Genomic DNA, 14,748 nt, shown 5'->3' on the forward strand with positions numbered 1-14,748 from the left:
GCGAGGAAGGGGGTGGAGCCGCAGCCAGCGCTTGCGCATTGGTGGCGGCGGCGGCCCCGCCGGGCGCGCGCGCTGCCGGGCGCGCAGGCGCAGTGGCCGCGGCTGGGCAGGGCGGAGGGGGGCGGGGCCCGGCGCTAAGGGCCGCGGCGAGGGGGGCGGGGCCAGGCGGGGCGGGAGCCGTCGTGCGCCTGCGCCGCCCGTGCCCGCCCCCTCCCTTGCCTTTGTTCGGGGTTGGGCGCCATTTTGCGCGGCGGCTGAGTGGAGGCGCTGATTGGGTTTCGGGGGCCGGTAGCGGAGCCAATCAGCGCGGGACCCGAACCGGGGGAGCGAGGCACGGTGAGTGCGAGCAGCCAATATGGAGCCCCCGAGCGCCGGCCCCAGCGCCGGGATTGGCGGGGCCGAGTGACCAGTCAGGAGGCCGCTCGCAGGGCCGGGGCCGGCCGGCCGGGCGCTGGGGGAGGCGAGGGGACGGGGCCCGGCGCCTGCGGGGCGCGGGGGGGGGCGCGCCGGGAGGAGCGGGGCTGGGGGCGCCGGGCCCCGGGAGGAGGAGGCCCGGGCCCCGGGAGGAGAAGGCCTGGGAGGAGCGGGCGTGGGGCCGAGGGCGGCGGCGGTGGAGGAGGAGGAAGAGGAAGGGAAGGCGCGGCCGCGGCCTGGGTCGCTGAGGGGAGGCGCGCCGCCGGCCCGGCCTCCCTTGGCGGGGACAGGCTTTGCCCGTGCGGGGCCGCTGGGACGGGAGCTGGCAGGGCCCCGCCCTCGACCGGCCGGGCGGGGGGAGCGGAGCGGGCGAGCGTCCCCGCCGGCCCTGCTGACGGAGGGGCCGCGGGCGGCCCGGGCTGCCCCTCCTCCTCCTCCCCCTCTTCCTCCTCCTCCTCCCCGCCTGGCCCGGGGGAGGTGGGGGGAAGCCGCCGAGCGTGCGCCGAGGGCAGGTGGCGGCCCCCCTTCCCCCTCCCCGGGGCTGCCGGTGGAGCGGGTGTGCGCGTCCCCGTCCCCCCCGCCTCCCCGGCCGCACCTGGGCGCCAAATGTCGCCGGCCACGTGCTCCTCCGTGCGCAGAAAGTGCCCGTGGCGCGGCGGCGGCGGCCCCGCCGCTGCCCGGCTGCCTCCGAGGGCCGCGGGGCATTGCCTCGGCCGCCCGAGCACGGCGCTGCCCGCCGCCAGACCCCCGGCTCTGGGGCTTTCTGCAATAAAATAAAAACGTCCCCGGGTGAGCTCCGTGCCTTGCGCGTTTGTGAGGAGGTCGGAAACACAGTCTGGCTGCTGCGTGTTTTATGCTGCCGAGCAGCGGGAGATAAGATTGTGGCCTGCGTGCTGTGAAATCCTGCCTTGGCTTCGCGCGGGTGTCGGGTCTCACTGGGGTCCTTGGAGGACAAGGATCATCCGCGCAGATTGACAGGGTCTGCCCTAGAAACTTCTGCCAATTTGGTAACGTTGCTTCAGGGCGCAACACGTTTTAAACCGATGCTTTCAAGCTAGCTCAAGTCCTAGCACGGTTTATCAGGCGAGTTTGTTCTCCGCATAGCTCGTTTGCCAAGAGAACTGTTGATGTAGCTTCTCTAGCCTCTTACGTGTGTGTGTGTGTATGTATATGAATATATACCGACAGAACTAGAACGCTTAAGTCATTTCCAGTGCCGGCAAGGCCCTCGTGAGGAGGGGCCGACGGGTGAGCTCAGCTGCGGGAGGAGCATGCCATTGAAGCAGATCACTGATCTTTAAAATTTAACTTTGATATAGTAACGCCGCTGCTCTGCGTTTTAATGACGGGAATGAAGCAATCCCTTGGAGGACTACGATCCAGCACATGTAAAATCTGTTTGTAACTTTGGCTAGCTACAGCCGGCGCAGAGAGTTAGGATTGCAATGCTGCTAATATTTTCAGTAAACAAGACAGGGGCTTGATACGGGGGTCTGTGGAGAAGCATTCCCAAGAAGAGGTACGCCTGTGCTTGATAATTGGTTGTGGCGTTAAGGCAGCCAGAGCGCTTTTGCCAAATACGGTTTACTGGCATCCTGTGCTTGCTGTTGAAATACTTCCCTGAAGAATGAAATGTGGGAGCTGTTTTCTGACAGGCCCACAGGCATTTAGGGCAGAAATTAAGTATACAGTGCAAAACTGAACTGAGAACCTTGGTAGGCAGTGTCATCTTCAGAAAGAATATTTATCGTCTTTTATTCTGGCAGGCTGTGAAAAACTGTTACTAAATGGGCCAAGGATAGAGTTAAAATTGCAGTAACATGTAGTGCCTTTCAGTGCTGTGACTCAGATTATCTTTGTGATCTCCAGGGTTAGCATCGTTACATCCATATTGTGAAAAAAAGATCTGATGGGGACTGAGAAGGTTCTTACATTATTATGGCTGGGTGTTACACCTCCTGTAATGAGCATGCTTCTGGTCTGTCGTGATACATGCTGGTTAATTGTTTATTTTTGTAGGTAAGCGACATTTGGTGTTAAAGTGCAAGAAGACAACATAAAATCATTGCGTGTTTTCTTAGGTCATGGAGTAAGTTGATGAAAAATGAAGCGTTCTTAAGATAAATGCAAACCACTCAGTTACAAAGGATGTTTTAAAGTTAAAGAGCAGGAAGTGTGAGAGGTGTCATTACAGTAGTAACCACAGCAACAGTTACAGTTAAAGCTGTGAATAAATTTTGTGTGCATTTCCTTGAAAACTGAAGGGGCCTGGTTTTTTGTTGCTGTTGACTTCAAAGATTAAAGTTACAGGTTGCTTTATCACTAATGTAGCGGGTACTCGTGCAGTCATAGCATAAATCAAATACCTCATTAAAAAGTAATAGTAAGAATTCTTCCCTTGTTGATCAACTGAGAAGAGAAGAAATGTGAGGGAGAAGGAGGTAATGGAACTAAGTATTTTATTTCAACAGTGTGTTCTTCATATGTGTAGGCAAGGGTCCAGGAAACAAGAGGCAGTAAAAGGATGGGAGCAGTGAGAAGTCTGCTGGCTATTTTCAAAATATATGAAAGTAGGAAGAGAAGAAAGCGATATGAGGAGGGAGTGCTGCGTAGTTGGGGAAGGAGAGACAGTTTCACTTAGCTTTGTTGAATTCTTGAAATGTAGTTTGGTTTGACACCTAAACCTTGTATTTTGTGAGGGTTTTTCTAGTTACAACACCTCCTTCCTCCCCAATATGCAGTGTAGGTAACTGTCTAGCCCAGAACACGCCAACTTGAGGGGTAAAATGGGAAGAGAAACAGGTTCATAGCTACTGTTTGATTCACTGAAGATAATGACAGAATTGAGACTGAGATACTTTTTGCTTCTCAGTCAAATTCTGTGTTCTTGAAATTACAGTTCTAGTTTTGTTACTCGATGAAAGTAAGGTGACATTATGAAAGAGGTAGGTCCTCAATTAAGCAGCAGCTCTTACTGTGTGATTCTGACCTCGGTGTCAGCAGATTGTTTGCTTTTCAGCTATTGTAAGATAATACTAATCTTCAAACCTTGGGACAATAATCACATGCTTTTTTAACTTGTCTTGCCAGATACACAGACTGAGGTGTGCCTTTTACCGTGTTGGAACTGAAGCGCTATGGAGCAGTACACGGCGAATAGTAACAGTTCCACAGAGCAGATCGTTGTGCAGGCTGGACAGATTCAGCAGCAGGTATGCAAAGTGATAATGGGCGAGCTGGCATTGCCAGTGCTGAGTTACAAATCTTTTTGTACCTTTTGGAGCTTCACAGAACCAGCAAGTTGCTTCATGATGCTGTCTGCTATGTGTTTACCTGACTTCTGTCACCTGATCAGTGGTCAGTGATCTGACTTGACTTAAAGTCAGAGTAGATATGTTTTTTAAAAAAAATGCTTATTATTAAATTAATAAAACTGCAGGTCTACAAGTTACCAAATTTCAGTGTAGTAGGGAGTTTGCAAACTGGTAGTGGCATGAGGAAAGTAACAAATCCTCTCTGAAAATGGAGGAAACGGAATATTAATACAGTCAGTTTTCCACAAGGAGCAATGTAGATTCCCCCAAAATTGAAATGGGTTTTGTTCAAGCCCATAGAGGCTTTTTCCAGCTTTCTCAAAAGAAGTATTTATTGAGATCCTTTGTTTTAGATCTACAGGTGGATCATGAACACACAGTACAGGAATTGCAACAAAACATGTAGCTTTGGATGAATTCATCTATTCCAGAAAGAAGTTTCTAGTTCATGTTATAATGTGCAGATGAGTAGGGCTAGGTTTTTTAAGGGCTTATAGACTTCTACTGTTGTTAAGGTTCACCCATTCAGATATAGTAATGCATTTTCAGCTGAGCTGTGCTGGTGCTGAATTTTTGTTGCAGCTTATGTTTGCTCTAGTTCAAGGCAAGGGGAGTTTCTTCGTTTGTCATGGAAATGAATGAGCCACTGGATGATGTTTTCAGTGAGATACGCTTTGCTTTGTCATCAGCCTATTTGAGTGTTTGGTAGCAGGGACCAGCTTCTTCCACCAAATTTAGTTGAAGTTGACTTTTTGAGTCAGAACAAGATTGTACTAGAGGCTAAAATATATATTAAGAATTATCAAAAATACCTGCTTCCAGCAGTTAACCAAAGGTACATTTGGTTTTATTGACACTTTGTAGGTAAAAGGGAGGTAAAACCATACCTTGGCTTGTTTCATTTTCAGTACGTGCTCTTAAAGCCTGTGTTGTATTTGACATGAAATGTTTTTCTAAACCAAATTTTTTTAACAGGCTTGTTGTAGTGCAGCTTTTAGTAGAGAGATGTCCTTCATCTCCCAAATGCTAACACAGTTAACACAGATTATTTTGGGACTCTTACTAAAGAGGCTAAAGATAGAAAAGGCTTTTAGATTTAACTGCTCTTGCAGCCTCTCAAGATTGTCCTTCAAGGTCAGTGGTGGGAAGACATTGATCTAGGGGTGACATAGATGAAGCTTAGACTGTAGTCATCTCTGCTGCTGTTCTGTGCAGAAAGGAATTTATGGCCTTTATTGTAGCTAACAAGTCTGACAAAAATCTGGAAACCCTTCACAGTAAGAAACCTGGGCAGTGAGAGGAAACATTAAGCAGAAAGGTAGCAATCTAAACCAAGCTGAGATTGCAAAATAATCTCTCATGTTCTTTGTAAGTGATTTTTTTTGTTTGGGATATTGAAGCCTGTCGGTATCATATGCAGTTTTGTTGGTATTCCATTCTTGGGTGTGCTAAACGTATTCACATTCCTGATGTTCCAAGAGCGGTGTGTATGAATTTTAAATTCACCCTCCAGCGAAGCGTCATTGTCTCTTGTCAGAGCTGTGCATTTCCATGTTTCAAGCTATTCCTGTTCCTATTCCCAGCAGCAGGGTGGTGTCACTGCTGTCCAGTTGCAGACTGAGGCCCAGGTGGCATCCGCCTCAGGCCAGCAAGTCCAGACCCTCCAGGTAGTGGTGATCTCTCTAATTGTGTTTGTGAGCACTGCATGACTCTCGCCATCGCCACATATCTAATGCTGTGTTTTTTCCAGGGCTTGAAAAAGGAACAGGAAAATTTGTTAGCGGTAGTATCTGTGCTTTATGCTAGCTATAGGGCTTTCCATGAAGAGCATGGGATTAGAGCTTTTCATTGGATCTCAAGTGCATGCCAGAAACCCTGATGCATTCATGAATTCCTGCTGCTCTAATTCTGAAAGTGAATAGTGGTTGAAATGGGACTTTTAAACACCAAGATGGGGAAGTAACAGTCAAGAGATATAACCCAAAGATTTCCTGTAGTTTGGAGGAGGTCAGATTTCTGATAGCTACTGCGAGTAGTTTTGTGTCTTCACTACATCAAAGACAGAGAGGTGGTGGATGACCCATGACCTTGAAGAGTTAAACTTTTTCATCTGTGATTAAAAAGGGCACCTGGGGACAATATTGGCCTCTGTGGGATCGAGAGATCTGATTTCTTATTTATGTGTGAACAACACAGGGAAACCCAGGAGAAGTATGTATCCTAACAGTAAATACATCACAAACTGAAAAGAAACGCAAGGTAATTTCAAACCCTGATTTGTTTCAATGTGAAGTATTTTCTGTCTTGCAAACTTCATTTCATTAGCTCATGTGGGAGGCTTTTAAAGGAGTTGATAAACCCTGGATGGCCATAGCAGTTTAGCAGTGCATTTTTCACTCAGTATTTTGGTTTTGTTTGTTTTTTTAATTCTTCAGAGAAGGAGAGTTCCAAGAGGCGAGAATGGTCTTGCCAGGTGTAAAGTTGAACACAGCATTTTTTATGTTCAGAGTCAAAATATGAAAAGCTGGCTGACTTGAATTGCTTGGGTCACTGTGGCCTCCTGGTTGTTGTTACGTGTCCCCCTCTCCCCCCTTTTTTTTGTCTTGCTCTAATACATTAACAAGGATCCTGGAATGTATCATTTTTCTTTCTGCTTATTGGACATTGTACTGCTGACTGCTTCTCTGTGGCTGACATGAGCATGCTTACTCTCTATGTTGTAATTCAAAACGAGTACTACCAATTTTTGTTAGGGACTTGTATGCGATAGTTACAAGGTTGAGGAACAGAACAGTGTCACAAGGGTATTAGGTGACCTGTAAAGTCACAAAATTCTGTGTAGGGCATTGATCACTGAGGTACAACTGTGGCTGTTTCCATAGATGCGTTAGCATATAATTCACTAAGGTATTTGAGCTATGCAAAGTGAAGCTTTTTTTAAGTAGTTCAGTATGTACTGAAAATCTGTACTGATGCTTAGTCTGGTATTCTACAGTGGTTGAAGAGCGACCATTCGCTATTGCATGTTCCTGAAATTTACAGGCAGAAAACCCAAGAACTCAGTGCCTTTTTATCATGTTGTGTTGCTCTTCTTTCTAAACAATTGTGTTTACCAAACAAGTGCGGTAAAGAATGATTACCTAATTCGTAAGACTCATTTCACATTTAAGCCATGGAGGTATGGTATTTTCAAAGATATATTTTGGGGCATTTGGGGACTTAGCGGGTAAGGGTGTTTAAACAGACAGGTTTTCCCCTTGCTTTTCATTGGCCTTTTTCCTAGTGACCAGAGACATACCTGGTCCATGAGGCCAGAGACTTACAGCAAATTTATAAATGCGCTGTAAGCCTTGTTGGGCCAAGAAGTGGCTCTTCTTGGCTGCTGCTTATTTTCTTTCACTCTTCCTTATGGAACTACATTTTGTGGTGTTACATTTATAATTTCACTTAATAACCATGAAAAGATTCTCCAAGAACATCGCATGCTATATATTGGTTATGAAATGGAAATGTTGTAAGCATGAAGTTGGAGAGAGTTGAACCCACCTCAGAATCTCTCTGTCAGAATAGCGTATTTGAAGCTTTTCTCATTAGGAACCCCAATTAAAGATTAGTAATAGTGATGTGGATAATTAAGTTTCTTTTATTATACTTTGCTCTCAGGCTGTGCATGAAGATGGCTATTGTGTCTCGAAAATTTAGCCATGCTTTTCATGCTTTATTGCAATTAGACTTGCAAGTTTTGGTTAGACTGCAACAGAAGAAGATAGTTTAGTAAATCCAGTAACACATCATGGAAAAAGTTTTAGCAACTAAAGCTATTTGATGCTGATTATGAACCCAGGTTAGTGACTGTTGCTCGGATTCTCTGGTCACCGCATTAAAATGGGTAAGCGTTTAGCCTCATGTGGTAGCCACCTCAGTTTCTGGCTTCATGTCACCAGACTTTTTCATTGTTCTGTTCGCTTTTTCTCCTGTTTCCTAGGTCCAGGGTCAACCACTAATGGTACAAGTAAGCGGAGGTCAGCTGATCACATCGACTGGCCAGCCGATCATGGTGCAGGCTGTGCCTGGGGGTCAGGGCCAGACGATCATGCAAGTCCCGGTTTCTGGAACACAGGGACTGCAGCAGGTGAGATAACCCTGATTTTATTTAAGATGAACTGCAGAGAATGAACTGTGATGTTCTCACCTTGTCAGATAGTACGTTTGCCTTAGCACTCTTAAACTGGGCAAAGATGGTTGTTCTCCAGCTACGGATCTGGCAGTGAGCTCTGTGTTAAGAATGCAATGAAAATTCTTTGTGCATTTGATTTTTTGTATTTTATGGGATGGTGCAAACCTTTTAAATGAAGTCAATTAAAATACAGCTGGAGTTGGTTAGGGGTTTGGGTTTTTTTTTAAAAAAATATGTTTATTTTAACTGGCCCTTGCAGTATAGTTGGTGATCTGGTGCCTACTCAATTTATGGCTCAGAAAGAGGGGGGTTATTTATTTATTTAAGAATGCTTCTTGAAAATAACTCTTGTGCTTGAGTTCATCTAATATGTGATGGCTGAAGATGAATTTAAACATTTCCATTGCACAGAAGGTAATGCTGTAGAAGGTACAGAAGATGGATTTTATTAGAAGCAATTATTTTGAAATATTTGTCTAAAAGACAGTTTTTTTAAATTCAAACAGGTACTTGAAGTGTGTTCCTGAAAAGCAAAGGGAAGAACTGTGACAGTGGCATAATGAAAGTGTTCTAGTGATTTGAGAATGGGATTTAGGCATCAAGTTCAGCACAGTCCAGGAAGGCATATGATGTCTTGGTGTTTTGAGAGGTTTATTTAGTGTTTATTTAAAATTTCTTTGGTTGAAACCCAATATATTTTGTGTTAGGTTCTTTACAGTCTGGTTGTTGGAGGATAATCCATAACTGGGTTTTTAAGCACAAGCTTCAAACCATATTCCAGTTCTTTTCTAATCTTAAGAAATGTTCCACTTTGGTGGAAAGACTTTTCTGCAAACTGAAGACAACTTTTTATATATATATATATATATATATACAGGAGTATTTCTGTATGCTGGGTAATACTCTACAGATATCTTAAATCTTAGTCCTCTTTTTTTCTTTCACCTGAGTATTACTATTCCTAGTTTCATGTGAATAACTTACTTCTTTTGACCATTTTATTGTGTAAGCAGTGGAGAACTGCTAGGGCATAATGACGCTGGCATGTTATGTTTCCTCTGTTCTGTATGGTAGTGACTGCTGTGTCACAGGGAGGAATAAATTAAAACTCTTCATTTTGAAGTGGAAAAAGAGAAGAATCAGTGCTTTCTTTTTCTTTGCAACAGTAAATCATCCTCAGAGATGATTTGGTAATGCTGAGGCCAAGGAGGGAGAAATAAGAGGCATAGTTAATGTTCCTTTCTGACTCTTTCTTCCACAGATTCAGTTGGTCCAGCCAGGTCAGATTCAGATTCAAGGTGGGCAGGCTGTGCAGGTACAGGGGCAGCAGGGCCAGACCCAGCAGATCATTATACAGCAGCCACAGACTGCAGTTACTGCTGGCCAGACACAGGTAACTGCACCAGCATGAAAGGGTTTTCTTGAGAGAAAGAGGAAGAGAAACTTGACAAATGACTTATGGTGTGGTTAAGTAAAATAAAAAAAGGGCAAAAAAAAAAAGGGCATTATTAATATTGAGGAGAACTTTGAGAATAAATTTCATACTTTTGTAGTGTTTTCATACGTAACTCTGGGGCAGAATAAATAGATTGCATGTTTTTATCCATTGTGTTTCTGTATTTTATTGGTTCATGGTTGTTTGTGTCTATTAGTTGAAATTTGAAGTATTGCTAATTTCATACTTGCGCCATTTTGTGAAGTAGTCTAGTCATACCTGGGTTTTCTGCCAGTTCTTTTGTTTAGGACCAAAATTAAATTTCTGAGCAGAATAGTTCTTCCTTTAACATATTCATAGTGAGACAGGAAACCTAGAACTTGTTTCTTTCAACATTAAATACTACGCTGTTAGAGAAAGTACGTTATATGTGCTTTAGGTGTTTTATCTACAATTCAATTGGTTTGTGCTCCGTCCTATTTCTTGATGCTGGTAATAAAGCAAAAGAAATAGATGCCTGAAACACCTTAAGCACCATGTGTTAATACAGGAATTGTAAAATCGAAAAATAGGCAATTTGTAAAGTTACTGTGTTCTTTGTTTCGTTTAGACCCAGCAACAAATAGCAGTTCAAGGACAACAGGTAGCACAAGCAGCTGAAGGCCAGACCATAGTCTATCAGCCAGTTAATGCTGATGGAACCATTCTCCAACAAGGTATGAGCTTTGGTGTGAAAAGAGAGTCAGGACTTATTAATATCTTTTTGATGGGTTTTTATTGCCTTGTAATTATTGTCAAAGAAAACACTGAGTTGCAATGCTAGTAGTGCTGTGACTGCTGTGATATGAATTCTTGGCACAGGGAATGGAAGAAGAGATGTTTATGTTGTTATACAGGAATTCAGCCTGCAGTTCTTTCCCCAGAAAAATAAAATATGGCTCTTTTCTTTGGCAAGGGCTATTAGAATAGAAACACTTAAGTTTGCTTTTACACCTTAGAGTACCCGATCTCTTATTTGACACTGGGATTACTGTGCAGATACAAATGCAAAAAATAGGAAGTATGAGGACCAGGTGATGGAATTTAGTTAATTTGCAACGCTTTTCTAAATCTTTTTGCATGTTATGGAAGGATGAATGAGTAAAAAAAACAGAAGCGGGACTAATTGTGTTCCCTTCTTTTTGTGTGCGTGTTTTTGGGTTTGTTTTTTTTTTTTTTCCTTTGTGTTTTATTTTCTTAAAGTCACAGTCCCTGTTACAGGCATGATCACCATTCCAGCAGCCAGTTTGGCTGGAGCGCAAATTGTCCAAACGGGAGCCAACACCAATACAACCAGTAGTGGACAAGGGACTGTCACAGTGACACTGCCAGTTGCTGGAAATGTTGTCAATTCAGGTGGAATGGTTATGGTATGTATTTAACTTTCCATTGATCTTCTTAAAGGTTGAGGTTTAAGATGTCTGTACCCAAACTGTTATCTGAGATTCATGTCACCTTAATACAATTGGTCTTCTCAGTAGCTACCATTAGTTTAAAGCTTAAACAATGTAAGTTTTTGGTTTTAATGGCCTGTGTCCTGTTGCAATCTATGTATTCTATACTTTCTTTCTCCCACAGCAGATTATTGAGATCGGAAATCTAGAAACTGAAATTCAAAATAAGCCATTAACTGATCAGTAGAGGTTTAAAAATATTGGATCAACTATTGCTTTTCTTGAGGATCCCTTAGTATTTGGTTTTTTCGGATTCATAAGAGGGCTTTTTCTGCCAATTCTTATTTCTTTGTAGTGTGATGTCTTTTAACGTGAATTTTATTGTTCATCTCCACTAGATGTCAGCAGTTCTACAAGTAATATTTGCTTAAGAAATGCTTTGAAATTATCATATAAATTAAATAAATGATAACCAAAAAGAAAGGGAAGCAATGGGCATGTCCTATATGCTTAATTGTACAAGAAGCAATAACGTGGTCATAGAATTGAATTGAAATTTTACCATTATCAGGAAAAAAAAAAAAAACAAGCCGAACTGATCTGTAATGGATTTGTTTAAATTTGTTCTGCAGTTTGAGAACAACTTTATTACTCCTTTCAATTTAAGTAGGTGTGTTATCTGAGTAAAACCCAAATGCTTTCTTTTTTAACTTTTTTTTTTAATTACTTTTTTTGCATTCACTTTATGTTCTGGGCTGCAAGTACTAAAAACATATTCTTCTCTGCACAGATGGTACCTGGAGCTGGATCAGTACCAGCTATCCAGAGAATACCTTTGCCTGGAGCAGAAATGCTGGAAGAAGAGCCTCTCTATGTAAATGCCAAGCAGTATCACCGGATCCTTAAGAGGAGGCAGGCACGTGCTAAGCTTGAAGCAGAGGGAAAAATTCCCAAAGAAAGAAGGGTGAGAATATAACTCAGATCTAATACAGGTTTGCTCTATGGGAAAGGTGCAGAAAACCACCTGTGCTGGAAAATGAGGACTGGAATCTTAAAGGGTTCTTCAGTCTTTGTTGTTGTTGTTGTTGCTGTTCATAAGCTACATCAGAATAATTTTTTAAGTCCCTTGGTGGCAGTCCTGCTTCCTTTGTATGCTTTTAATTGTTGAATATGTATGTAGCTGTATTGCAAATGGACATTTACTGTAAACATTTCCTCTTCGGGGAAGGGTGGGGGCTGGGTAGGCTTTCCTAGTGGTCAGGAATTTCCCCTCCTGAAATAGTAGGCTGGTCTCTGATTACCTCCTTCATATTGTTGCAGAAATACTTGCATGAATCTCGGCATCGTCATGCCATGGCCAGGAAGCGGGGAGAAGGTGGACGTTTCTTCTCACCAAAGGAAAAAGACAGCCCTCATATGCAGGTAAGTAGAATTTTGTCTGTTCTTTGGACAACTGCCACTTCAATTCTTCAGAGTACATTTTAGAGGTGTCTTTGTACCGTTTTGTTTGTTCTTTTTTGGGCGAGGCTGCTTACCTTTGTGCCTCTCTGCCTTTGAATTTATGTTTCAGGCATTGTAAAGAAACTTTCCGTCTCACTTCTTGTAGAAAGCAAGTGTCTATTTGCCTTGAGTAATTAAATTATAATAATAGTGGTAGAAATGTATTCGCTTTGTTTTACAAACAGAGAATGCTTGTATTTGTCCTAAGAAATACAGTCTTTGCAGCCTTTCTGGTTGCATACGGAAGTATTTTTTTAGGACGAGTTAAAGGTAGAGACACCTTATCTTACATCTGACGGCAAATGTAAAAATGTGAGTATCTGATTCTTAGCTGTACATTGTTTTACATTAAAAGTGCAAGACAGGTTTTCAAAGGAAGGGACACAGTGGAGTAGAACTAGCAAATTCTGTTGTTGATTAGTGCTTTAAAGCAATCCCGTGTCTTTAGCGGAATAATATTTCTTATTCTGAAGTGGAATCCTTCCCAAATACTAGACCAGTACTAGGTCTTCCCTATTGCCAGAAACAACATGTTACTAGGAACTATTAGGATTTATGTATCCCATTCTCTTACACTGGGCTGTAAGACCCAGGAAAAATATGACATGTTTAGAGATCAAGGGAGGGCGCAGGAATACTCCTCTTGATAGAGTTGTGCATGATTCTCTCCGATGTTACAGAAAAATGTTGAAGTTACAACATGATATGTATTTTGAATCTCTAGGATCCGACTCAGGCCAATGAAGAAGCAATGACACAGATGATCAGAGTCTCCTAACCACTGCTTAAAGAAAAAAAAAATAACTGAATAGAATTCCCATCCCTTCTGCAAGTCTGTCCTACCTTTCTGGTGTATCAAGCGAGTCTTTCAATGGGACAATCGCCATATCACAGCCTATCCTTTTCTACAGAATAAGCACCACGTTTTCAGTATGTGGTCAAGATTTTAACTGCAGTTGACTCAACAAATAGAAACTTAAATGACTTTCTTGGTATACTCTTCTGATCCAGCGCAGGGATTTCAGAGTCTGACTGGTCATGCCTTTTTTTTTTTTTTTTAAACCCTTTTAAACATCTCTTGCATTAAGATTGGCCGTGGGTGAGAGTGTGCCACTGACTCAGTGATCAGCAATAACTCTGGCATGCTGGAGCAGGGCCAGCAAAGACCTCTTGGAGTTATGGCCCTTCTATACAGAGACATAATCCAGTTTATAGCAACCAGCACTGAAATGGCTACACCACAGTACTTTGTTTTCCCAGCAGAGAATTGTTATTTACGTCCACTCCTTACACCTTTGGACTTTATTGTCAACTGAACTGTTCCCTGTTGTTGGATCTGCACTTCTGAAACTGGCAGAAACTGAAGGGGGCTCTTAAGTTCCACCTTGTAAAATATGTAAACATCAAGCTCTTCTCTGGGAAAAGTTCAGCCATCCAGTCACAATGATAGAAATATTTCAAGATTATTACAGGACTGGATATATTGTGTATCCATTCCAAGAAGTAAGAGGGGAGAGGGTCATGTGGGGATAAGGACTTAAACAGTAAAAGCAATCTCTTTGTGTTTTTTGGTATGTTTATTGCCAGTGGCTGTTGCTTTGGAAGAAAAGTGGATGCTAGTATAAAAAGGATTAAAACTGAAGTGAGTCTCTTGCAAAGGATTTCTTTTTTTGATCTCCCTTCTAACTTGCCAGTCCAGTGCACGGTTCCTCCAAAAGACATAAGATCTGCATTCTCGGAGTGATAGCACTTGACCGTCTTTGTGATGGTGTTTCTTGATGTCTGTTCTAAATCAGTTCTGCAAGTGTCTCATTCTACACAGAGTGAGGGATTGTTTCATGACAGCAGAAGCATAGGGCAACTCAGCTCGGCTCATCCTGATGTAACTGAAGGACTGTTCAACAAATGAAGGCAGATATTGATGAACCTTTCAGACTTTTTATAGACTACCCTCTAAATAAAAAAGTGGCACTTAATGAAGGAGGAGTACTTACATTTTAAACAAAAGTTTTTTTCATGACCTATAGCTGGCTTCTGGCTGAGTATCTCAACAAAACATATCTTTGTCTTTAATTCCGTAGCTCATTACAAATTTTAAGCTTGCTCCATTCTTACCGATTTGAAATTTGGCGATGGGAGCTATAGTTGATAAGCATTGTAACAGGTGATACTTGCATCTTTCCATGCCTGTCTCCTCTCACCTTGGATGAATTTTACAGGCTGTGTATCACCTGCATGCTATAGTCCCATCTCTTCCAGTTTTTCTGTTCTGTAAAACATAAAACTGCATGATGGCAGTTAAGCATGGGATTGGAAATACTGCCAGGCATTGTTATTGAGGGAGGTGATTATGAACCTGAGTAGGTAAAGAAGCAGAGGATGGGGTGTTTTTGAGGAAAGCATCCAAGGACAGGAGAGACTGGTTTAAATTCAGTGACCTCTGTTTTCAAGAAACAAAAAAGTAAATGACACTTG

At 42.9% G+C, this 14,748-nt stretch overlaps 1 protein-coding gene across 12 annotated transcripts; it reads left to right on the forward strand.

The window, feature by feature from the left end:
• Nucleotides 1–225: 225 nt before the first annotated feature.
• Nucleotides 226–13,326, forward strand: NFYA (nuclear transcription factor Y subunit alpha). 12 transcript variants are annotated; one of them, XM_075722353.1, is made up of 10 exons: nucleotides 226–336; nucleotides 3,505–3,626; nucleotides 5,312–5,398; nucleotides 7,714–7,860; nucleotides 9,167–9,298; nucleotides 9,951–10,056; nucleotides 10,583–10,749; nucleotides 11,564–11,737; nucleotides 12,094–12,195; nucleotides 12,998–13,326. In XM_075722353.1, exons 2-10 carry the CDS (start codon nucleotides 3,552–3,554, stop codon nucleotides 13,049–13,051), a joined length of 1,044 nt encoding a protein of 347 aa, XP_075578468.1. In that variant the 5' UTR covers nucleotides 226–336; nucleotides 3,505–3,551; the 3' UTR covers nucleotides 13,052–13,326. The 12 variants fall into 12 exon arrangements, with proteins under 12 accessions (XP_075578468.1, XP_075578472.1, XP_075578471.1 ...); XM_075722357.1 differs by having other exon boundaries at nucleotides 10,601–10,749; XM_075722356.1 differs by having other exon boundaries at nucleotides 5,312–5,395.
• Nucleotides 13,327–14,748: the final 1,422 nt, after the last annotated feature.

The sequence above is a fragment of the Pelecanus crispus genome, chromosome 17, assembly GCF_030463565.1.
Source record: "Pelecanus crispus isolate bPelCri1 chromosome 17, bPelCri1.pri, whole genome shotgun sequence".
In the NCBI taxonomy this organism is placed as follows: Eukaryota; Metazoa; Chordata; class Aves; order Pelecaniformes; family Pelecanidae; genus Pelecanus; species Pelecanus crispus.